The 25,087-nt window shown below is 42.4% G+C and overlaps 1 protein-coding gene across 1 annotated transcript in view; it reads left to right on the forward strand.

Annotated features, from left to right (window-relative positions):
- SFMBT2 (Scm like with four mbt domains 2) overlaps nt 1-25,087 on the forward strand; it is a 209,111-nt gene that overhangs the window by 3,360 nt on the left and 180,664 nt on the right. The window contains exon 2 of the mRNA XM_019644530.1: nt 20,288-20,439. Coding sequence (XP_019500075.1) covers nt 20,340-20,439 — 100 coding nt within the window. The 5' untranslated portion in view covers nt 20,288-20,339. The remainder of the gene's footprint in view (nt 1-20,287; nt 20,440-25,087) is intronic.

The raw sequence follows: 25,087 nt of genomic DNA on the forward strand, positions 1-25,087 counted from the left end.
GGGGGGGGGGGTAGCGCGGAGACGGCGCTGGGAAGCCTGGGAGACAGCTCCCAAACTTCTGGAGACCTGCTTGCAGTTTCGCTTTCGGGATTTTCGGGATCTTTGGGTTTCTCGAGTTGGGTGGGATTCCCGGAAGGGCAGAGCGCCAGGGGCTGGCCGTGCCCCTTTGGGTGCAATTGTCAGACTTCTCACCCACCCGGGCGTCCCCTGCTTTGCCTTCCTGGACCCTGCGGGCGCGTTTGAGGGTCAGGGTCTCCCCACCCCGCACGCGGCCCCCGCTCCGGAGACCGCGGTTCCCGCGCTGTGTTTTCGGCTCCAGCGGCGCAGCCGCGGCGGATCCGAGCCCACTAGTGGGAAACCACTCTCGACGAGGGGAGACCCAGCCTGAATCCGGATCCATCGCCGCTGCCCTCCACTTTTTCTCACCTCTCCACCCTTGCACAGTAGCCCAGGGACCTGGGAAACCCATTGGCGTGTCTACACCAAGCGAGTGGATCTAGGTTTCATCGGGTCGGAGAAAAGGCGAAAACAGGCTTAAATTCTGCCCCATTTCCCTGAGAGGCAGTTCGGGGTAAGAGGGGCGGGGGTGGAGTCCTTGGTCGTCGGAAGGCATTGTTGGCCAGGCTGTCCTTTGAGATTAGGAGATCTGCTACTTTCTCCCTGCTAAGCATTACATTTGTACACACTCGACTTCCTCCCTTCCACAAATAAATGCTGTCTCAGATCTTTATCTTAGCTCACTGCTGGGACCAAGCTGCCTGCCTGAAGTGGGGCGGTGGTGGGAAACGACACACTCACGCACACCAGAAACCTCCCAGCCCCCTACCAACGTTTTTACTGTGCACAGAACCCCTTCCTGGGCCAGTGTAAACCACTGCCCTGTGGCAGGGCGATTCAGCAGCTCCTACCCTGGAGAAGAGTGCCATCAGCCACCCTGTTCTTAAGTGTGTTGTAGAAGTGCCAGCTGAAACCCGCTGAGGTGAGAACTATTTCCCTCTTCCCATTAGCATACCAGCACCTTGAACCTCAAACAGGCCATCCCCCTGGGATTCACATATGAATTTGCATAATGATGGGAGTCATTTGTAAGCGAGCTTTCCCTCTTCACGTTTCCGTGCAGAAATTATGGACTAATTTTTTGAAAAACTTTGTTAGGTATAAACAGCTAGCTTTATGATTCTTGACTTGAAAAAAGTCAGAATAAGTTTCTGAAGAAAGTGGAAAGCCTTATGGATTCGATTCTCTGTTCTCTTGTATCACAAGACCTTCCTTTGCTGCCCTGGTAGTAGTGAATGTTTGCCCAATCCCGTTTCTGCCCATTTTAGTGGAGGTGGCATTTTTCACCTTTCTCTTCATGCCAGTGCCCCCATAGGACTTGCCCAATCTGAGGAGAAATGCTGGGCGATGGGAACATTGTTCTGAGCAGTAAGTGAAGGAAGGTTCCATTTATTGAGCCAGCGCCTTTGGGATTTCAGAAGCCTGGGCAATGAAACTGTGGACTCTACAGGGCCTATAGATGTAAGCCTAAAAGTTTTTGTCAGGATATCAAAGCAGAAGAGTTCTTTTCAAAGTTCTTTGAACATAAAATGGTGTACCATGGGGTTTGAAATACCTCCAGTTCTAGTATTCTAGGATTGGACATTTCTCTCTTAGTATTTCACTGTTTGGAACTTTTGGAGTTCTTGTGACAGAGTCTCGGTCATAAAGAAGAACTTGTAAGAAGTTCTCATACCAAAATGAAATTAAGATCTGTAATTCAAGACACATTTTGTGTTTTTTTTTTCTAACAGTTCTTACATCTATTAGTATTGCCCTGGTAGCAACTCATTGTCCCCCTTCTACCAATAAGAAAAACAATTAGGGAAATTATACTTGTCACAACAAACCAGACCGTCATCCTGTGCATTCAGTGCGGTGATCCAGGATCTAACTACTGTTTCACAAGGAAGAGTCCTGACGAATATCACAGATAACGCCAGCTATGGCCTGGACTGGGTTAGGTCAGCGTGTCTGACTACAAGCCATAAAGAATACCCGTGTGAGTTTAATAATTCCTAAGACTAGAAAGGACCCTTCCAAACAGTCCTCTGTACCCCAGCATCCCAGACAGGGTGAGTGAGTGGAGCTCATTCACTACTACTTATAGGGTGGATGGATGGCTGCAGCCTCCTGGTAAGCCAGTGAGTGAGAGAATCAGATCGGACCTTCCTTTCCCACTCTTCACCGAGGGCCACTCGGCAGTATTTCCTTTCTTAGTAACTCTAAAAGTGTCCTGGGACAGTTCATAAGAAAAATGACCTTGTTGGCGAAAACTAGTGTTGGCTGTGTTGAAGTCAGTGTAAAGAAGATGTTTATGGACAGGACTGTGTATTGAAAATAAGAGAAGCTACTCAATTTAGAGCTTGCGGTATAACAAGGAATGTTATATGATGCATATAAAGTTACCAAGTAAGATTCTTAAGGATTCGTTTTTGCTTGATCACTTTAGCAGTGTCCTGATTAGAAGATGTCATCATCACACTCCCCGGCTGGTTAACCTGTAGTGAATTTTAAAACATTTCACCGTACATTGAGAGTTAGGGTCCCTTGTGTTGTTGATAAGATGACACTCACTAATCAAAAAGTTTTACTTTCTTGTCACTTAGATTTCCATCCTTGTGATAAGATAGATGTCTTTGACACATTAAAGAAAGGATCCATCATGCTTTTCTGTTTCATTCTTTTTGATTCTCTTAAAAACAAAAAAATGACACATTTTGGTAGATACAGTACTTGTGAAAGCATTTGATGAACTCTGCAAAGCAGGATAAATGATGTCAGCAGTTGTGACTGCAGAGAGAGATTTGCAGCTGGTGGGACGTGGGAAGATGAAACAGATTTTTATCCTGTGATTTTTTTTTTTAAAGATTTTATTGGGGGAGGGGAACAGCGTTGGGGAATCGGGGAAGGGGAACAAACAAGTTGCTGTCCTTTTGTTCTTCAGTCTAGTTGTGGAGGACGTAGCTTCACTGGCCCGTGTTGGTATTATCATTGCGCTCTTTCTGGGTGTGGCAGTCTGTCGCCAACCATTGGACAGCAGCTCACGGCAGCCCACTGCAGCTTTATTGCAGCCCAAGTTGTCGCTGGCAACTCAAGGCAGCCCAGCTCCAGGTCGAGCTGTTGTTCACCATCTTAGCTGTAGAGGGCGCAGCATCAGTGGCCCTAATGCAGGATCCAAACCAGGGCCCTGCTGCTTAGAGCTGGCGTCCCAAGCCAACTCTGAACCAACGCGCCACTTGACTGGCCCCTGTGATTTTTTTTTTTTCCCACTGAAGTTTTGTTGGCTAAGAAAAGGTATCTTATAAGAAGTTATTGAAGTATACCTCTCTTCTTTCTCCTAAATTTGGCAAGTTGCTGTTGTTTTCCATTTCCATTTCAGTCAAAACTGAAGTATGATTGGCATCACTTTAAGGTATAATACAAGAGTCTGAAATTCCAAGTGCAAGTTCCTACAAAGTCTCATTTTAACTTAAGTTGGCGCTCATTTAAAAACTGGACGTTTGGATCTGTAGGTCTAGGAATTAATGAAGAAAGGATTGTGGAATTAGTCAGATTTGGAATTACCTGTTTACTCCAAGTAATGTTAGAAATAAACATAATTACTATTTAAACATCTACTGTTTGCCAGCCACTGTTAATGCATTGAATATCATCTACTCAATGAGAGTGTTACCACCAACCCTATTTTACAGATTAGGAGAATGAGGCTTTAGAGGGCCTAAGTCCTAGTCTTATATTGTCGAAACTGATTACCAACAAGTGGTTATTTGCTAGGTGAGACACTACCTGATTTTTAAGTGCACCCCTTATTTAATCTTTAGGTGAGTGCTCTGATCTTTATTGATAGGGAGACTGAGTCTTTGGAGAGGTTATACAGGAACTTACAAATAGGGGTTTTCTTTGTATTGGGTTGTTGGAAAAATCGTGATGCATTTTTGCAACGAAAAACATGGGAAAAATACGTCATGACTTTTCCGACAACCCAATATTTGATTTGCAGGGAAGTGGAACTAGAGCGTTTTTTTTGTTTGTTTGTTTTTGTGTTTTGCATTTAGTTCAGATGGTGATGGGAAAGCAGAACTTTTAAATGAAGCTTAAATCACTGTTTTTAAATGTGGACATGAAACTGCTCAGTGTTCCTGGGTTAGAATAGAAAGCGGTTCATTGTCATGCGAATTGACCATTAAAGATGGGGAAGTGTTGAATTTTTGAAATTTCATCTTGATTAAAAAGTAATTCGTTTTTATAGAAATCAGTTTCTTTTTGCCCGTCTGCTCTGCAAGATGCTACCACACAAATGTAGGTGAGGGTAAGTTTTACGAATTCTCAAGTCTTGGAAGAAGTGGAGAGTGGAAACCAAGAAGACGCTATGGAAAGTCGGGGAAGAGAGCTAGAATTTTCCCTTCTAAATAGTATTGGCCACCAATGAGCATAGTTTTTTAGATTCCTCCTAAGATTTTGGTCTTTTGTTAGATGGAGGAGAACTGACTCTGGGTGGTGAACACACAACATGTTATATGGATGATGTATTACAGAATTGTACACTTGACATCTATGTAACTTTACTAACCATTGTCACCCCAATAAACTTTAATTTGAAAAACAAAAGATTATTTCCTTCTCTTGTAGAAAACGGAAGATAGACCCCCTGAGCCACTCTTTCTGGGAGGCGTAACTAAGCACTGTTTGTCTTGGGCTCATTGGCTGGTTGTAGACTTCTCCCCTGGTGAGGCTTGCAGCTGGCAAGTCCTATCTTCTTTGCTCTATATGAGCAGAAATTAATTTTACTTCCTTTAAAGCACAGGAGAAAAAGTCAGGTTTTGCCAAATTGAAATAGCTGAGTTTTTATAGAAATTGGCTTTGGCATTATTTTAGAAGGTACAGTAAATGGGGCAGATGAACTATAGTCTGATGGTTTGAGGGAACCAGTGGCTTAGAGCTTTCCGTGTGACCTTGGCTAAGTCATTTGCCTTTCATCTTCTACCTCCCATTTTATTTATTTTATTTATTTTTAGCTGAGCCACCCTGATCCACCTCCCATTTTAGATTTTTCCTGTGATGAACGGCAGGATAGAATTCTTGCTGGGTACAAATGTATCTTACGAACCTGTTTTAAAAGGGAAAAGACATGTTTACTTTTATAGTTTTGTGACAAATAACACTATTAGAGACAGAAAATCTCTGCAACTTTTATAAGGCACATGCTGAACAATTGCAGAGGAAGCATTTGTGCATGTAGGCTTTTTTCCTTTTTCCCACCTCCACGTTGGCAAGGATGTTTAGGTGGTTTTAAAAAAAAAGTGTTACGTATGCAATAGTAGTCATCTGGTCTGCGTACTAAGCAAAAACACTCACTGGGCATGTGACAGAAAAGGGGACCTGCCGTTTGATAGAAATGATGCCACTTGGTGCATGGCATAGGTTAGAGTCCCTGAATTATTAATAAAAAAAGACAGAGGTTCATCAGAGATTGTCCTAAACAGCCTTGCAATTGGTGCTGTGTCTGAAAGAGACCCATCGCTTCTCAAGCATTGTAGGGAGCTTGTTCCGTAGAATGAGTAGAGATGGGGACAGAAGATGGCAAGGGAGATGGAGGGAAAAGCATACTGCCAAAACTTAGGTTGGATGACGGAGGGGTTTGCATTCGCTTCTGCAGGAGGGGAACTGGATTTTAGTCTGCAGTCCTCATCCTGCATGCGTTGTCTTGGTTCATCTTTGCAATGCTCAGCCTTAATTTCCCAGTTGAACCAATCAAGGGGCTTTTAAAGACCCGACTGTGTATAAAGATGTGGGCTTGAGAGACTTAGTTCCCAGGTATTTTGATTGTGTGTGTGTGTGTGTGTGTGTGTGTGTGTGTGTGTGTGAGTGAGTGAGTGAGTGAGTTTTTCAGATATTTAGTCGGTGGCAGGTGAGATTCTGCAGGAATTGGTGCTTTATCCAGCCATCTCCAAGGAGAGAGCTTTCCCAGCTGGGTTGGGGACAGGGAGGTGGCCGTAACTCAGGCCCAGAGTGTTCTTGGAAGCATTAACTCCCGTGTGCTCGTTAAACAGAAGAGGAAGCTTTGCCAGAAAGCAGCTGGCGATGCTTCCTAGTGACGCTGACAGTTTCCATAATGCTTTAGGGCCTCACTCCCTGGTGTAACCGGTCCCTGCCAAGTGTGCTTCCCCGATTTTAGGGAAGGAGATGTCAACAGTCGGATGCCGTGGTTTTAATAAAAGCTGGCGGCTTTGGAGCCATGTCTGTGTTTCTTGGCTCGCCTCTCTCCTGATCCATGCTCTCTAGCCTATTCCTGAAAACAGCCATCTCTGGAATCGAACACACAGACGTGGTTGTCCAGCGTGATGCTCTGTTTGGAGGCAAGAGAAGGCTCTGGGGAGTAACAGAGTATCTGGGACCCGGGAGTTTTGGTCCTTGTCATTCGTCATCTTTAAAACTAACTTAAACATGCTTTTTGCCTCCCAGCGAGCTGGAAAATGCGGGACACCCTTTTCCCCTCCCCAGCTGGCTGCTGTGAACTCCAGTGGCCCCCTGCCCTTTAGCAAGTGAAGACTTTGAGTGGCAGCCAGGCATGTGGTGCCTAACTCACCTCTTTCCTGGAAGCTTTTAGTATCCAGCTCACACTACGGTGAACATTTATTTTTCGAGTGGCTCTTCCATTTTTGAGTTGATGCGCGGTTATTCTCTCCTACCATACACACTTCATTTTAACCAGGGAAGGTCAGCGAAAACTCAGAATACCAGCAATGTTTGAGTGGGAGGTATGGCTTCAAGAGGCTTCCAAAACAGTCCCTTCATCAATTGCAGATGAGAACAGATAGATGCTTGTGGTGGTTGAAAGGCCAAGAGCACATTCTATAAGTGATCATTACACTAGAGAATGAAGACAGGTCTCCTGTCTCATCCCCCGCCACCCCCCTCTTCCCCTGGTGGATGGTTACATGTCCCATGTTCTTTACTAACCAGAGTAAATTAGGGTGTTTTTGTTGACTTTGCATAATGATTGGCAGTTGGACTCCACTAGAGTATCTAAACCTCCTTCGTGCAGTTAAGTGATATAATGTATAAAATTTGATGTATGCCCAATTTTGTGGATATATTATGGCTTAAAGCGAACACCTGAAAAGCTCTTGAGTTGTTTTATGAACCCCTAACCAGGCTGCAAAGCCCCGTATGCTGGAGTTACTCTTTGGCTATTTCTTCAGGGATGGGCTCACCGACTTGGCTCTTTGCATAGTTGGTATTTTGGTTGAAGGTGTGAGGAGATGCTTTTGGACTGTGTGACATCTCAGGCATCACTGCTGTGCATCTGTCTGGCTTGAAATGATCAATTTGTATTCTTTAAGAAAATGTGGCACGATTACTAGCCATTATCTATGCATGTCTAGTTTACAGAATGACCCCTTGTCAAGTTTCTGTACTTTCTGAGTTTACATGACTGTATATAGGACACGGGCTAGTTAACCTAAAATGATTTTACTTGCACATGTGTATAATATGAAACACAAATCTCCTGTTGGAGAGGAGGTTACTTAGCTTTGTTACAAACTCAGATTGGTGCCCTGATTTGTTCCTTATGAACTTGGTAACTGACTGGGAATCAGTCATGTTTGGGGTTTGTCCAAGATGTCAGGACCAAATGTGGCGATGTCTGTGCTAATTCTGAAAGCCATGCTCTTTTTTTTTTTAAGCCATTCCTCTTTATAAGGCCCCATGACCCAAGTTCTTCTGTGTCAAGGGTTTCATGTCACTCGTCTGCTACCCTAAGGATGGCGTTTACCTTTGTGGCTTGGGAGTAAATTTCTGGTACAAAAATGCCAGATTTACTTGGGTAATTTAAGGCTTCATCGTCCTCTACAGTAAATAAGTGGTTAATACACAAATGATTTGTAGGTAAATAGTAAATACATAAATGAACTTCCAGGATGGTCACCACTAGTCTACACTTGGATTGGGTTCTCTCTTCTCTTGAGCGCGTCGCATGGAAAGCTCTTATTTTTCTCACAACTATTTTGAATGACCAATTTAGCTCACCTTCTCCTCTTGAGTAATACATGCTGCGGTTTGATTGGGTGGTTAAGAGGTGACAGTTAAAACCGTGAATTAGAAGACACAGTATGTTACTGTGGGAACAGTAGGCTGCCGCCAGCCCTGGTATTTACTCCTTGCCTACCTGTTATCCCCAGCATATCTTATTTCCCAGAATTGAGGTATGAACCTGATTGTAAAAAATTAGCATTTTTTTTTTTTTTTTATGACTAATGTACATAAGCCTATAACTTTCTCCCCAAATTCTGTTGTAGCTGTATACAATAAATTTTTTTTTTTTTTTTTTTTACTCCGGGGCAGCATTTTGTGTCAGATTTCAATCTATTTAGAGTGAAAGCCAAGGAAGCCCTGTTGAAAAGTGGCCCGTAAATTGCTGTCCTAATCAGGGTAAATCAAGCTGTGAGCATATGGGGGATGGCAAACTTCCATGGCCTCTGCCCGAAAGAATCAGTTCCTAGAATCAGGCAGGGCCTGTCTCGTAGACGGGTTGGGAGTCGGTTGGTAAGAGTGGGGAGGAGATGGGCTTAGTCAGGCTTTATGAGCAGAGTGATCTGGCTGACGGGGTGAATTGAAATAGAAGGAAGCTCTCCTGGATAATAGCGCTTGGCACTTAACACTGCTTTTCATCTTCAAAGCCATTTACAAATATGGTTCTTGCAGATACTCTTGCGATCCCAGGCTGTTAATTCACACGTTGCTTCTTACGAAGATGGAAGCAGTCATGTTTGAGAGATTAGGTTTTGGTAAGAAATTTGGTGGTGCGTCCTTCAGGATCCTCTGAGAGTTTCCCTTTTGATTGAAATATTGTGAAAGGGCTTAGGTGAGGTGTTCTGTGCTCATTTTGAAATTCCTGGGCTGTGCAATGAGGCAGTTTCCCCTGTGATTTAGACAGGCTGGATTTCCAGGGGCAGTGAGAGCATGTGTGGAATTCCATAAGCTGCTAGTGTAGACCTTCACATTTCATCTTCCATTGGAGAACATTTCCTTTTCTGAGCCATGTAAATAATAAAAAAAAATAACAATAACAAACCAAACAACTGCAAACCTTTTCCCATTTCAGAGTAGCAAGCTTGAAATGATGAGTATGTTATTAGTAAAACTGCGAGTTTCTTGAACTCCGTTAAGGCAGATCGGTTTGAAAGATTTGGATAATTGGGTAACTTGAAAAATAAATGCAACATTTCTTTTATCACTATTACAAAGTGGCGTACGGGAGTGCGAGTCTTTCTGAATAGTAAGAATTTGGGAGTCTGCCTTTCGATGGAGGGAGAAGGAATGATTTCTAATGCTAAGGTAGCTTTGCTTTTGGTCCTGAGTTTGGATAATTCCTGGTTGCAGAAGGCGAGTTTAACATTTCTCATGTCTAATAAAACAAAATGAAGATGAAAAAGTGGTATGTTAGCACCGGCTTCAGGGAGGAAGAGAATTTATGGACTCGTAACTGGAAATCTGAAGCTGGAGCTGGACACATCATTATAGCTTTGGATTTAAGAGGGAGATCTTTTCTTAGAGGCCACACTTGGCTAATCTCAGGGAAGAAACTGACTGTGTCTGCTTGAGATGCTCAACTCTCAACCAGTGACAGTAGGCAGACCCCCGCCGGCCCTTATATGTCAGAATATGGGAGAATCCTTTTCTGTGTAATATAATCAACCCTAGAGCAAAGATTTAAAGACTCACACATTGGGGTTTCCTCTTGGGGTGATGCAGTAGGTCGCCGTACAGTGATCTTCCAGATCAATTGTCTGTACCCCTGTGCTCAGAGATGCAGTCAGCCTTCTAATTCCCCACCCTTAAATGTGGAAAACTCTGAAGTATTACCAGACTTTTGAGGAAGGCAGCTAATATAAAAAGTAGAGACCAAAACTATATATAGAGAAAAATAACTTTTCTTATGAGGGAGAGAAGAAAAAAAAATCAATAGTGTTCAGGACATAATAGAAGATTTTGCATCCACGTAACAAGAATAGAATAGGATGGAAAAGGGAATATTATGAGAATTAGAAAGAGCTTTTTTTTTAATTAAAATTTTTTTTCAAGTACAGTTGACATTCAATATTATATTAGTTTCAAGTGTACAGCACAGTAGTTAGACATTTATATAACATATGAAGTAATCCCCTGATAAGTCTCGTACCCACCTGGCACCATACATAGTTATTAAAATATTATTGACTTTATTCCCTTTGCTGTACTTCATATCTCCATGACTGTTTTGTAACTGCCAATTTATACTTCTTAATCCCTTCACCTTTTTCACCCAGCCTCCAAACCCCTTTTCACCTGGCAACCATCAGTTTGTTCTTTGTATCTATGAGTTTGTTTCTGTTTTGTTTGTTCATTTGTTTTGTTTTTAGATCTCATATATAAGTGAAATCATATGGTATTTATCTTTCTCTGTCTGACTTATTTCACTTAACATAATACCCTCTAGGTCCATCCATATTGTTCTAAATGGTAAGATTTAATTCTTTTTTATGACGGAGTAATAGTCCACTGTATCAGTGTACCACATCTTCATGCAGTCATTTATCAATGGACACTTAAGTTGCTTCCATACTTTGGCTATTGTTAATAATGCTGTCAACATTTGCTTTAATATGTAGGTGCTCCTGTGTTGGGTGCATAAATGTTTACAAGGGTTATTTTCTGTTGTTGATTGATCCCTTTATCAGTGCGAAATGTCCTTCTTTGTCCCTTGTTGTAGCATTTGTTTTCAAGTCTTTTTTGTCTAACGTAAGTATTGGTACTCCAGCTTTTTTTGTTTGTTTCCACTTATGAAATATCTTTTCCCATTCCTTTACTTTCAGTCTGTGTGTGTCTTTGGATCTGAAAAAAAGCATATGTATGGGTCTTGTTTTCTTGTCCATTCAGCTATCCTGTGTCTTTTGATTGGAGCATTTAATCCATTTACATTTAAAGTAATTAATAGGTATGTAGTTATTGCCATTTTATTATTCAAATTTTTGATCTTTTTTTTTTTCTTATTATTAAAGAAGTCCCTTTAACATTTCTTGTAATACTGGTTTGTTGGTGATGAGCTCCTTTAGCTATTTCTTGTCTGGGAAGCTCTTTATCTCTCCTTTGATTCTAAATGATAAACTTGCTGGGTAGAGTAATCTTGGTTGTAGGTCCTTGCTTTTCATCACTTTGAATATTTCGTGTCAGTTCCTTCTGGTCTGCAAAGTTTCTGTTGAGAAACCAACTGACAGTATTATGGGAACACCCTTGTGGGTAACTAAATGTTTTTCTCTTACTGCTTTTCAGATTCTCTCTTTGTCTTTAACCTTGGGCATTTTAATTATGATGTGTCTTGGTGTGGGTTAATTTTGTTTGGCACTTTCTTTGCTTCCTGGACTTGAATGTTCATTTCCTTTGCCAGGATAGGGAAGTTTTCAGTCATCATTTCTTCAACTAGGTTCTCAATCCCTTGCTCTCTCTCTCCTCCTTCCAGTACTCCTATGATGTGAATGTTGGTATGCTCATTTTTTTGGATTTTTTTTCTTTTTATTTGCTGTCCTGATTGGGTGTTTTCTGCAACCTTATCTTGCAGATCACTGGTTCGATCCTCTGCTTCATTTAATCTGCTATTGATTCCATCAAATGTATTCTTCATTTCAGTTATTGTATTCTTATTTTCTGACTGGTTTTATCTCTTTGTGTAAGTTCTTGCTGAGTTCTCCTATTCTTCGCTTAAGTTCATTGAGCATCCTTATAACTAGTGTTTTGAGCTTTGTATGTGGTAGATTGCTTGCCTTCATTTTGTTTAGTTCTTTTCCTGGAATTTTGTCCTGTTCTTTCATTTGGGACATGTTTCTTTGTCTCCTCATTTTGGCTGCCTCCCTTTGTTTGTTTCTATTTATGTATTAGGTAGATCTAGTCTTCTGGTGGTTTTCAAGGTTGGTGGTTCTATTATTTACTTGTAATTTTGATGTGGTCATGGGAGGAAGTGAGCACAGTGTTTACCTACTCTGCCATATTGACCAGAAGTCCCTAGAAAGAGGTTTTTGAAATTAAATTGTAAAACTTCATAAAAGAGTTAGAAGACACAGTTGAGGAAATAGCCTAGATGGTAGATTTAAAAAAAAATGATAGAAAAATAAAAGGGAAAAGGAAGGAGATGTGGAGGTCCAGCGTTTGAATGACTATTAGAATGAGACAGAGAAAAAAGAGATGAGATTAGCAAAAATTCAAAAAAATGTCTTAGAACTGAAGAACAGTTTTCAATGTTGAAAGAATTTCAATCTTGAAAGGAATCACTAGGGCCCCCAAGCCACAAGTAGATCGGTACTCGACACATCATTGTGACATTTCAGAATAGCACAGACTATCAGAAGACCCAGTAATGAGGATGGTATCAGACTTCTCAACAGTGGAAGCCAGAAGACACTGGAGGGAAACCCTCAAAATTCTGAAAGAGGACGTTTTTCCAACTTAGAATTTTTTTTTTTACTACCTAAATTATTGGTTAAAATGTGTGAGTAGTTTAAAGACATATTCAGCCACACAAGGCCTCACATGTTTTGCACCTAAATCCTCTCTTAGGAACCTATTGGAGAATATGCTCCATCAAAAAGGAGGGAGAAAGCCAAGATCTAGGAAAGCCTGGGACACAGAAAAGGGGACATCTTACAAAGAAAGGTGAAGTGAGATCTCAGGATAACATCTGTGTACCATGTACATAGGCAGTTAGTCTAGATTAGAGCGGAGCAGAAGGCCCTGGTAGAAATTGCTTCAAGATGACAGTAATCAAATACCTACACATCTCAATTTATCTAGAGGAGTTTTAGACAGTTGATGGGAAAGTTGGATTTGAATGGGTGCTAAGTATGTAGAAAACTAAGAATGTGGAAAAATTGAGACCATTGGTAACTCCAGGGAGAAGTTGTGTAGGAAAAGGGAAAAGTAATCATAGAATGCTGCATGGTTCCACTGTGACGTCTTTATAGAGCCCTAACCCTGCAGTCCAATTATTAGGATAAGGGTGTGTGTGGAGGGAGGAAGGGAGGGAAGTGGGGGGGAGGGAGAGGGAGAGAAGGGAGAGAGGAGAGAGAGCGAGGGGTCTGCAAACTTTTGAGACAGAATGTACCCAAAAAGCTGCATGTGCCTCACGAGCTGAAGTTTGCCAACCCCTGTTCTAGGGTGTATTTGTGGAGATTTGGGATTGACTGTGTATCAGGGACCCCAAGTTAGAGTGGTGTATGAGGTCTGACAATTAAGTTCATGAACTTGTTGCAACGATGTTGCTAACCTTTTTTGATATCAGAGGGATTATTCATTATGAATTTGTACCAACTGGACAAACAGTTCACCAGGTTTACTATTTGGAAGTGCTGCAAAGGCTGCGTGAAAAAGTTAGACAACCTGAACTTTTTGTCAACAATTCATGGCTCTTACACATCAGGACAATGCACCAGCTCACACGGCACTGTCTATGAGGGAGTTTTTAGCCAGTAAACAAGTAACTGTATTGGAACACCCTCCCTACTCACCTGATCTGGCCCCCAACATCTTCTTTCTTTACCTGAAGATAAAGGAAATACTGAAAGGAAGACATTTTCATGACATTCAGGACATCGAGGGTAATACGACAACAGCTCTGATGGCCATTCCAGAAAAAGAGTTCCAAAATTGCTTTGAAGGGTGGACTAGGCACTGGCATTGGTGCCTAGCTTCCCAAAGGGAGTACTTCGAAGGTGACCATAGTGATATTCAGCAATGAGGTATGTAGTACTTTTCCTAGGATGAGTTTGCAAACTTAATTGTCTGACCTCATAAACAAGATAGAAGCTAATTTCTCTCTGAGGTAGTAGTCTGGAGCTGACTACAAAACCAAGCTCTCTTCTCTTGTTTCAGTATTCGTGGGGTTTTCCTCTGTGCGATCCCCAGGGGGGCCTGGGGGTGAATACAAAGGCGTGCCCCTTCCACTAAAGGGTGTGACTTTGTAGTCGAACATATTCATTCCGCAAGCCTCCCACTGGCCAGAATATAGTGGTGCAATCACATCCAACTACAAGGACAGCCAAGTGGTGTTTACATTGGCTAGCTATTTACTCCTTGCTGTAGACAAAGAGAAATGGGATATTGGAAGTGGAAGAAGGACATTTAAAAGTCTCTGATGCACAGTAATGTGTACCTTTGTGCACTTTCAGATATATTCTGTCCACGTAGAATGCCTAGTGATGATCTCGTCATAAGGGACTGGGTTCCCAAGCCATGCAAAGTCATTGCCATCCTTTCATCAGCCTACCTGAAATGACCCCACGTTTCGTGATTGCTGAACTAAGAGGGATGTGTGAACAGTACTCAGAGTTCAACTTCCACTGACTTGTCTCATAATTAAAGTTGGTGCACTGAGATGCAGCCTTGTAGGGTAGGAATTTAATATATACTAAACCTAGTATAGGACTTGATCATTAACTATGGGGAAGGGGGAGGGGAGGCATCAGAGCTGCCCCTTGCACAATATTTGAGCACCAGTTGCTCAGGTGTTACATGTAAAACGTGAAACCCCAGAGAAGTCAGACTTCTGGTATCTTAGGGCAGGGGAGGACATTTTAGGAAGACAAGTTTTAGAAGAAATAAAGTGAATTGATAGATTTGGCCACGTTAAGAAAACAACTCACATTTCATATACCCGAAGGAATCACTAACGGGCCAATTGGGGAAAATATTTGCAATAATTTTGTGAGATAAAATATGCGGAGCTCTTAAAAATTATACAAAATAGGTACCAACCGAGGTAAAAGGTGGGAAGGACGTGAACAGAGGGATCACTTGAGGATGTGGATTGCCATGGTGAGACACAGCTTTTTGAATACCAAGTTGAAAAAGGCGAAAGGAAACATTATTCATTATTTATCAGGGTCAGACAGATTCTGTCATCCCCTGCCGGTCACAGCGTGAGGACAGCAGGCCGGATAGCGTTTTAGAGGTGTGTATCATGAGGCTTACACACAGGCCTACGTTTGGCCCCATACTCTTTAGGATTCTACACAAAGGAAACACCTGAGATATAACAGGACTTATGACTGATCACCACACCACCGTTTAAAAGGTGAAAATAAAAAGCAACTAAATGGTCAGCCGTAAGGGAATGACAAATAAATTACCTTATTCGTATTATAACAAAAATTATGCTATCTTTTTTTTTTTGGATGGGAAAAAAATATTTAACGCTTTAACAAAAAGCAAAATAAAATACCTAAGCTGCACACCAGAAGTTCCTTTGGTTCAGTAATCACACCATTATTTTTACCTTCTAGTGGCTACACACATCATCCCCGCAGAGTGAACAAATAGCGGCCTCTTTCATATTGAAGCCACTGTGCCAAAACCATCACACACCCCACTACTCAGTGAAACTGTTGGCAACTTAGGTGGAATAGAGCTGTGGGGTAGGAAAAGGGGGACAGGTTGGTGTGAAAAGGACAGGAGACGACATGTGCCAACTGAACAAGTCTGGGGGGTGATGGCTGGTTGCCGGGTTACTATGGTGTGACTCATACCCCTGTACATGCCACATGAGACTGTGTGTCCCTTGGTACCATCACATATAAATACAGACAGTCCTGTCACCCTGAGGATTCCCAGGGAAAACAGAAAAATAAAATAAAAAAAATAGAGAAGCAGAGGAGAAAAGCGACAGTAGCAGCAGGCAGAATACCAGAGAGCTGCTAGTCCCGACCCTGAGTTCTACAGATGGGTACGCAACCATTTCCAGTCATGTTTTCAAAGAATTTTAATGACATGGAGAAATGCTTTCTATGTCATGTTAAGTGAAAAATGAGTTAAAATTGTAAATTCTATATGAACTAAAAAAAATAAATAAAACCCACAGAGAAGCTATCAGGAGGAAGCTACTATTATAAACATAGATGTGACTTTCCCTGGGTGTTAGAAATACTAGTGATTTGAATTTGTTCCTTTATAATTTTATTCATTGAGCAGTCTATAGAGTGTGTGTATACCTTTTATGGAAAAAAGTAAACATTATTGAAAAAGTGAGCATGTGACGTGTTATTTGCCAAGATAAATTTTGCAGTTGCCTGGGACAATGCCTTGTCACTTGTCCTTATAGAGAATAATGTGAGGTTTAACTGTCACTTGTTCGGGGGCTTTCTTTTTGATATTTGTATTGTTACCCTTGAGTTCTATTTAAAATGATTGATTTGGTGCATTTAAATCGATGTCTTATTTTACAGTTCCCGGTTAGCTTTTTATAGTATCTGGTTAGAGGCACATGGGGAGAATTAAATCACTGAGGAGCCATAAAAATTTTGGCAAACTTTTCCCCCCTTTAATATTGTCAGATAAGCCATTGATGGTTCACAGTAATACCATTCGTGGAGGTTTTTTTCCTTGAACAGAAAAATATTTTGCCTGCTTACATTTTTTGAGGTGGAATGATTTTCTTGAATTTATAGATGAATGAAAAAAGGAAATAATCTTAATATGATGCATATACTTTAGCTTCTAAGTTTGCTTCTCCTTTAAAATTGTATTCATGCAAAAAGGCAGCGCATTCAGTAAAAACCTACTACGTTAGGAAGTTTCTGTGAAAGATTTGTGGAAAATGATGGGGAAATGGAAGGCTCCTTTTGAAGTGTTTTAGGTTTAAAAATCCCTATGCTATTTTTAACTAGCTTGTTATTATTAAAACTTTTAAAGAGAGTCAAGAATTGATGGTTATGTAGGATGTGGTCCAAATTAAAAAGTCGTATACTCTGGCTTACCTACTCAGTGGTCTAGCTGTGCTGTCTAATATGGCAGCCGCCAGCCACATACGGCTTTTACATGGAAATTAATTAAAATGAAAATTGAGATCCTCATTCACACCAGCCACATTCCAAGGGCTCAGTAGCCATATGTGGCTGTGGCTAGTGGTTACCCAATTGGACCGTGTAGATCTAGAAGGTTCTATTGGACCTTGCTGGTCTAGAGATAATTCAAAGTAGGTAATACGCCTCTAGTAATTTCTGATGAGTTTTAGAATATCTAATGAGTGTTCCTCCTTACCCATTTCCTTCCTAACAAGTTTTTGTCTAGCCTGTGCTAAAATGGGTATCTTTTTTGAATAACCCCCAAATGATAAGAGGCGGGTGCTTATTGTATTTGGTTCAGATAAACAGGTAATCTGAATGCAGAAAATACGTAATTCACACTAAAAAGTCCTGGTAGAGTCATAGAATTTTAGAGTTGAAAAGAGCCATTGATTGCATCTAATCAAGCCCTCTTCTTTAACTGATGAGAAATTTGAGGAACAGAGAGGTTAAGTAATTTGCTTAGGTCACACAGATAGTGGCTTTTGTTACTCCTTCCTCTCTAAGTTCACTGTTCTTGTCACTGGGCCAAGACCACTTTAGAAATTCCAGTACTATAATTTTGCTTTTCAACAACTTTAGAGACAAGAGGAGCCAATTATAGTAGAATTAACTTTATACAAGATTACAAAGTGTATTAATTGTACAAAACAGGAAGTGACCCAGTCTTCTGAGCCTTATTTTCGTGTCTTTGGAAAAAAATGCTGCTTTCATGAATAGACACTTTTACCTTCAGTTTTGAAGTTACATATATTTTAAGAATCAAAGGAAATATGTTTGCTTCTAAAAATAGGTTTTTTGGGGGGTTGATGGTTAGGGTGTTGTAGTTAGGAAAAGGATTTGCTTTTTAAAATCCTGTTTTTATTTTGCAAAGTTTATGGATCAGTTGTTGCCAGTAAGTGACAACTTTGCCGCCCCCCCCCCGCCAATTCCATTGAAAGTAAGTTTCTGTGAAATGGTTTGTCATTCTCTTATTTAATATATTTTCCCCTAGAACTGTTTATTTCCTGCATAGGTTCTGCATAGGTTCCATTAGTTGCTGAGAGCTTGCTGTGACAAGACAAGTAATTTATTCTAGGAACCTGACTACATGCTGTGAAAGATTGCATTTTGTTAATATTGGAAGATTCTTGGGTTGTTTGCACCGTGTTCTGTGGAGTGTACCTTTCAAATACGTAATGGCCTTGTTTCCTTCTTTCCTCCTCTACTGTCTTAGTTCAGACCTCCATCTGCGTGTTGTTTTTAGCTTCTGGTTCCATTCCGTCTTGCCCCGTCTGCCCATCTGTCTGGCGGAGTGATTTTTCTAGAACAAAGCCGATCGTTTCACTTCCTGGAATGAAATCCTGCGGTGCCTTCTCCTGCCTGCAGAGGGAAACGCAGGGTCAGGTCCTTGTTTGGGCGAACCATTCATTCTCTTCTCATGCAGACCCAGCCTGTCTCCCTATGCACACCCTCAAGTCTTTTTTCAAATACCCTTTTTCAGGTCTTACCTGGCCATCATCTAGGTGATCGTACCCCTCCACAGTGCTCACCTGTATCTTCTCCCCGTCTTTAGTTTCTCGAGGACAGCACATGTCACCTCTAACGTAATATATGAGTTACTAATCTTTTGATGTGTTCACCGATTAAGAGTAATAATCTCTGTTAGCACAGTCTGTGGTGTTTGTTTGCTTCGAGTATTCTACTTCTTGTCTTTTTTTGCTTCAGTCGCATGCCTTTCTCCCCTCCAAATCTGTGGCAGTTCCTGATTAATCAGCGGGGAGCTGTGGGGAAGGCACAGAACGCGCTGCCCTCTTCCTCATTCTTTGCCCAGGCCGTCGCGTAGGCCCTGGAGTCGGGGGGCGGTTGTACCCCTGCTTCAGTGATGGAGTGAAGTGTGAAGTCACAACCACACTTCCTGCCATTGTGGGCGGGGTGTGGGTGTACCCTTCATGATATTCCAGTACTCCCTCTGGACGCTTGTGGATTGTTGGGTATTTGGTTCGATGGCCACACTTGCTCCCTAACAAGTGCTTTCTCTTCAGATTGCATCGGCAGTGGCTCCTTAACTACCAGTGGCAGTGGAGATAAACTGGAGTGCCACTAGTACCCACTGTGAAATCCAGGCACAGGAGGCAAGAGCTGCTGTTGCCCCGGCAGCCCCTCCCTCTGCTGTGTGCAGCCCCACGGGGAGGAAAACTCCAGAAGCATGGCTGTCCACAAATTCACATGTCCATGTCCTAATAGGAATGGGGAAAGAGTGCTCCTAGGAGAAGGTAGTCCTGCCCATTATCACGTGGGCTGTTTTGGCAAACAGAAGTCCACGTGGTAAAAGTAGCTGGCCTCAATATTATCATGCTAGTTTGCCAGTGTCCTCCATTTGAAATAGTTTTAGAACCCATCTGTCCATACATGGAGTCTTTTATTTGGTGGGCTTTCCAACAAAACTTACCAAAACTAAACTCATCAAATGATTCACTAGCGATAGAACTTCATTTTTTTTTGAATTATTAAAACAAACAAGCAAACAAACAAACAAAAAAACGGTTTCTGTTTAGGCCCAAGTCATTCCTTTAATTTTGACAAAACTTCAAAATATTTTTCAGGAAAGTAAATGCAAGAGCACCAAAATGTACGTGTGTGTGTGTGTGTGTGTGTGTGTGTGTGTGTGTGTGTGTGTGAGTGAGTCTGTGAAGAAGGGCATGGTATCCTTAAAAGATACTTTACCAGTATGTGAGTGACAGAATAGTCCATTCATATAGCTATCGATGTACTGTTCTGTTTCTTCATCTGTCTTTGCCCTTTTGCTGATTTAAACTTTGATCTACATGTGAAATAAAAGCGAACACTGAATGAATGAAAGATTAAACAAATCCCAAGTATGGCTGTGAGTGGCTGACCCTTAATAATGACTGCGCCATTATTTGCAAACTCTGATACTTGAACTGGTTTTGGTAACAGTCGCTTGGGACACACCAGACATCTTCCTTACGTGTGTGTGCGGATGCTGAAGCTCAGGTGTGCTAGCTGCCTCACAGCATCCAGTGAGGAGGCAGAAACAGGCGGGTGGTGGAATGTCTGGCCAATGTTACCAGGGTAGAATTGGGGATGGAAACACAGATGCTATTTGTTGATGCAAAATGTGTGCCTCTCAGTGGTGATAGTGACCTGTAGAAAACGGATGGCTTTGCTCAGCTGTGACCTTGGTTGTTGACCTTCGGTAGCCATGTACTCTTCAGTCTTTGATTTCTGGTATTTTCTGTTATTACATTGCATCCTGCACGTTATAATGAAATGGCAGGAGCCCTGATAGGATGCTGTTATTTTGGGAGAGTTTAAAAACAAGTGAATACAATGAAAGTATTCTGATTTTTTTTTTTTTCTTTGTTGGCTGCCCTTAGGTAATTCTTCCTGCAGGATGAATTAAGAGGAGAAGATCCTTATACCTTCGGAATGGAGAGCAGTTTGTCAGTTTCCAATATGCAAGAGCCTTCATCTTCTCCCTTGGAGACACGTCAGAGCTCAGCTAATGGCACTGGAGAGCTCGATTCAGGTACCATTTATTTTCTGCACCCACTTGGCCTTGTGATGTTCTGACCCGTATCTCCCTGAAAATGCTCCGGAAACAGTAGGGCATTGCTTCTAGAGCTTGCACACTGCCCGTGTCCTACGGTTTGCTATCGTATTTGTAAGCATATAGCAGCTTGAAAGTTATGCAAAGTTTGGTTCGCATTAATATTACCTGTACACTAGGCAGAGTGGGCTAGGTTATAATGAGGTGACAAATCACTCCAAAACCTCAATGACTTCACACGTAAGTGTTTATAAATCATTCACAGTATGTGAGTTCAGACAGATTCAGTGGGTGCTGTGTTTCCCTGTGTCGTCCCATGCCACCTCCAGTGCCATCATCTCGACACGCTGCCTCGGGCTTCGTCATTACAGGAGAAGCAGAGCTGCAGGGTCTCCGATGAGCTATTAAATGGTCTAGCTCCAAAGAGACAGGTGTCATTTTTGCTCAGAATCTCTTGAACAGAGCCAGTCACTTGGTTCCATCACTGCGAGGGAGGTGGGACAATCGAATTTACTGCCATGTGCCTGTAAAAAGGGGACAGCAGGATGTGCCCAGGCATAGGTGCCACTTCCTGAAACAGCTTTCAGAAAAGTGCATTGTGGGAAAGAAATGCACATCATCTGAATTTGTGGTCAAGTGTTGGGTTGTTGGAAGAGTCATGACGTATTTTTTCTATGTTTATCGTTGCAAAAATGCATCATGACTTTTCCGACAACCCAATATTTCTCCCTTTTGGAAAACTAAAACAAAACAAAACAAACCAATCTTTGATTGAATTTTGATATTTAACCAATAAATCTATAAGTGCATCTGTTTCTAAATACTTACACAATTAGTTTATTTAAACTATTACATAAATAGCACATTAAATAAGGACCACTTAGTTCTCAGAATCATAAACATTTGCCGTGGTGAACTCAGGTAAAGAAGAGTCAGTTGTTAATTTAGTGGGAGATTTGACCGGAGTCCAAATAAGGTGCAGAATTTGTTTGCATATTTTGATGAGACCTGTCAATGACAATTACAGATCGCCTGATGTCAATGAAATTATTAGATTACATTTCTCAGATTATATCTTTATCTGGAAAAAATCGGAAACCCGAAATAATTGCCTGAGAGATGTTAATATCTGTTTCAGCTCATTCTCCTCCTTTCAGCTTTTCTATATATAAAGTAGGAGTGAGAAAACTTCTAAAAGCAGAGCTGAATCTTTGTCTCCTGGTGGAAACATGGAAGTCCTTTTTCTAAGAGGGCATAGTCTCATAGGCTGAAGGTTCACCTTAATTATTCTACTTTTATTTAAGTACAGATATGCCTTTTCAAAAAGTCCTTCTTTTGTTTGCTGAGTGAGGTTATTTTTTCACTTTTGGAGGCCTTGCACTTTTATCATATTTTTGTTGTCCACACCTCTGACGTCTATGACAGCATCCTGTTCAGTGGTATGTTTTCAGAACTATTTAAAAGCCAACTGTGTGTACATTTTCATTTTCAGGCAGCTACAGTGTCATCTCTCTAGCTGAAGGACACTTTGAAACTCATTAACAATAATAATGGTGTCAGGAAAATGATTTGTACTGAATTTCTTTGTGGGTGATCCTATGGAGGGGGAAGTGTGAGTGCCAGAGTCCTGTGTCACTGGCTGGGCTATGTCACACTGAGAGCCCATTGTGTGTGCCCGGGTCCGTGCTCCTATGTGCTGGGAAGCTTGAATCATCCAAAGCATTTATATCTTTAATAGAACTAGTAGTTCTAAATAGCTCTAAATTATCTTAACAGTTTTTTGGGTTTTTTTTAAGAGTTTATTGGGAAATTGGGGGAGGGGAACAGCATTAGAGAATTGGGGCAGGGGAACAGACAAGTTGCTGTCATTTTGTTCTTCATTCTAGTTGTGGAGGACGTCACTTCACTGGCCCATGTTGGTATTATGATCATTGCTCTCTTCCTGGCTGAGGCAGATCGGTCGCTGGCCGTTGGACGGCTGCTCACGGCGGCTCTTGGCAGCTCATGCTGGCTGCTGGCTGCTCATGGTAGCTTATGGCAGCTCACTGCAGCCTACACCATTGCCGGTGACTCATGGCAGCCCAACTCCAGGTTGAGCTGTTGTTCACCATCTTAACTGTAGAGGGCACAGCGTCACTGGCTCTCATGTGGGACCCGAACTGGGGCCCTGCTGCTCAGAGCTGGTGTTCCCAGCCAACTCTTAACCAATGTGCCACTCGGCCAGCCCCTTAACAGTTTTTAGATATTGGCCGTGACCCTTTTTTCCCCCCCTCTATCTGGCTAATCTGTCCTTTCTTCTTGGAATTTCTATATAGACGTGTGTAGTGAGGAGACTTAGATGGAGAGGACAAAGATGGACTTCTAAAGAGGAAACCAATTTAAAGCAGGATCTAAACCTTTGTAGAGAGCAGAGGCTGACTTCTAGAAACTCAAATCTACTTCTGAACATTTAGACTGTTACGAACATCAAGTATGACTCTTTAAGTGGTTTATTTCCCCAAGTAGTTCTCTTTTAACCTGTTAATACATAAAATACCTTCTGTCTGGCATCCATTGTGGGGATATTTGGTTCTGGGACGAACTGTGACATGCTTAGGGCTATGTGAGGTCTTGGTGCCAAGGGTCTTATCCCGGGAAGTGTTTCAGATGAGATTTCCATATGGGATCGGAGCAGAAGGCAACTTCAGCATTCTTCAGCTGGTTGTACATTGATTCTCAGATGAGGGACAAGAGGTACATGACCCTGCGTTCATGGCAGGCACTCTCTGCAAAGAACAGTTTACCTCTGTTGTGTCACTTAATCCGTCCACAACCCGGTGAAATAGCAGATGAGGAAGCTGGCTGATGAAGTGCAGTCCCTTGGCTTTTGTGTTGGAGCCCCGATCTCCTCTCGGGCCTCCTGAGGCTTGCAGCCTTGAACTCTGAAACACTGGGCTGTGCCTGCCCTCAGTGCAGGGAGAAGTCACCCTGGATATGTAAGTGCGCATGCGTGCGCACACACCCACACACTCACATTTGTTCTTGCTCTCTCCTCCACTTGTCTCCCATCCCCTCTCCCCGTGTGTTACGTGACACACGACTGCATCTCCCTGACAAGTGACTACACATAACTGCCTGTAGCTCTTCTCGGACCAAATCACGGGGCCCAAGGACGGAAGTCTAATCTGGCTGCTTCTGGTGTTTTGATCTTGTGTCTTTGGTTCCTCGGTCCCCATGGCCAGCGACTGCGATCCTTGCACTCATGATCCGTCCCTCTGAAATGAAAACCGCAGCTTAAAACAAGGACTCTGAGTGTCATTCAGTTTTCTCATTTTCAGTTTTGCCTCTTTTCCTAAGGAGAGCTCAAATAATAGTCGGGATTGACAGCTGACACTGGAGTCCCTTGAATGAAATGGGCACAGTGTAAAAAACGAGTCCTCCTCCGGGGACCCCCGAGGACACCACCGGGATAAGAAAGGGCAGACCAACTGCAGGCCTTCCAGCCGACAGAAGGGACAGAAGCACCGAGAAGCACGTGGACCAAAATTGGAGTTCTGGGCTCTAGGCTCCCCCAGTTGCCCTGATAAAAGCAAGCAAAACCCTATGTTGACACAGTGATAAATGGATTCCTTGACATTCTTTTTCCAGGCCAGCTAAATGTAATTTCCCGATGAAGTCTGTAGATAAAATAGTATTTCACGTTTAGATTGGGCAAACCTGAGTAAAAAGAATTATTCTGGAAACGTGGGCTTGATTTTTCTTTTTCTCCTCCCTGGTATTAGAATATATGAACTGGAGTCCCACAGGTTCTTCTATTCGGGGAGGAAAGGAAGGACTCAATATTCTTATTAGAAACATTTGGATCTCTTATTCTTCATGCTGGGAACTAGTTCTGTATGATTCCATAGTATCCTCTCCCTCCTCCCCTCCTTTTTATTTTAAACTCTTTTTTGAATAGTTGTTACCTCCCCTTGCTAGGAGACTGAGCCATTTTTATGTGTTTTTTATTTTTTTAATTTTTTTTATTGGGGAATTGGGGGGAGGGTAACAGCATTGGGGAATCGAGGAAGGGGAACAGACAGGTAGACAAATTGCTGTTTTGTTATTCAGTCCAGTTGTGGAGGACGTCGCTTCACTGGCCCATGTTGGTATCATTGTGCTCTTCCCGGGTGAGGCAGTCGGTCGCCTGTCATTGGTCGGCCGATCACAGCGGCTCACGGCAGCTCACGCTGGCTGCCAGCCACTCATGTAGCTCACAGCAGCCCACTGCAGCCCCGCTGCAGCCTACGCCGTTGCCGGCGATCCACGGCAGCCCAGCTTCAGGTCGAGCTGTTCACCTTCTTAGCTGTAAAGGGCAGTGTCACTGGCCCTCAATGTGGGATCCGAACCACAGCCCCGCTGCTCAGAGCTGGTGCTCCCCAGCAAGCTCTTAACCAGCTGAGCCACTCGGCCGGCCCTTTATGTGTTTTTTTGTTTTTTGTTTTTGGAAACAAAAAACTCTGGTCGCTTGGGTAGCTGAGACAGCCATGAGGACCTCTGTTCAGGTGACTGTCCCTTTCTCCCTGGTGTGGTCCTGCAGCTGTGCACTCAGAGCTAGGGGTGGCGTTGCCCATTCCCATCTGACTTTCATTCAAACGGGGTGTGTTTT

Source organism: Hipposideros armiger, unplaced genomic scaffold, assembly GCF_001890085.2.
Source record: "Hipposideros armiger isolate ML-2016 unplaced genomic scaffold, ASM189008v1 scaffold_88, whole genome shotgun sequence".
Classification (NCBI taxonomy): Eukaryota; Metazoa; Chordata; class Mammalia; order Chiroptera; family Hipposideridae; genus Hipposideros; species Hipposideros armiger.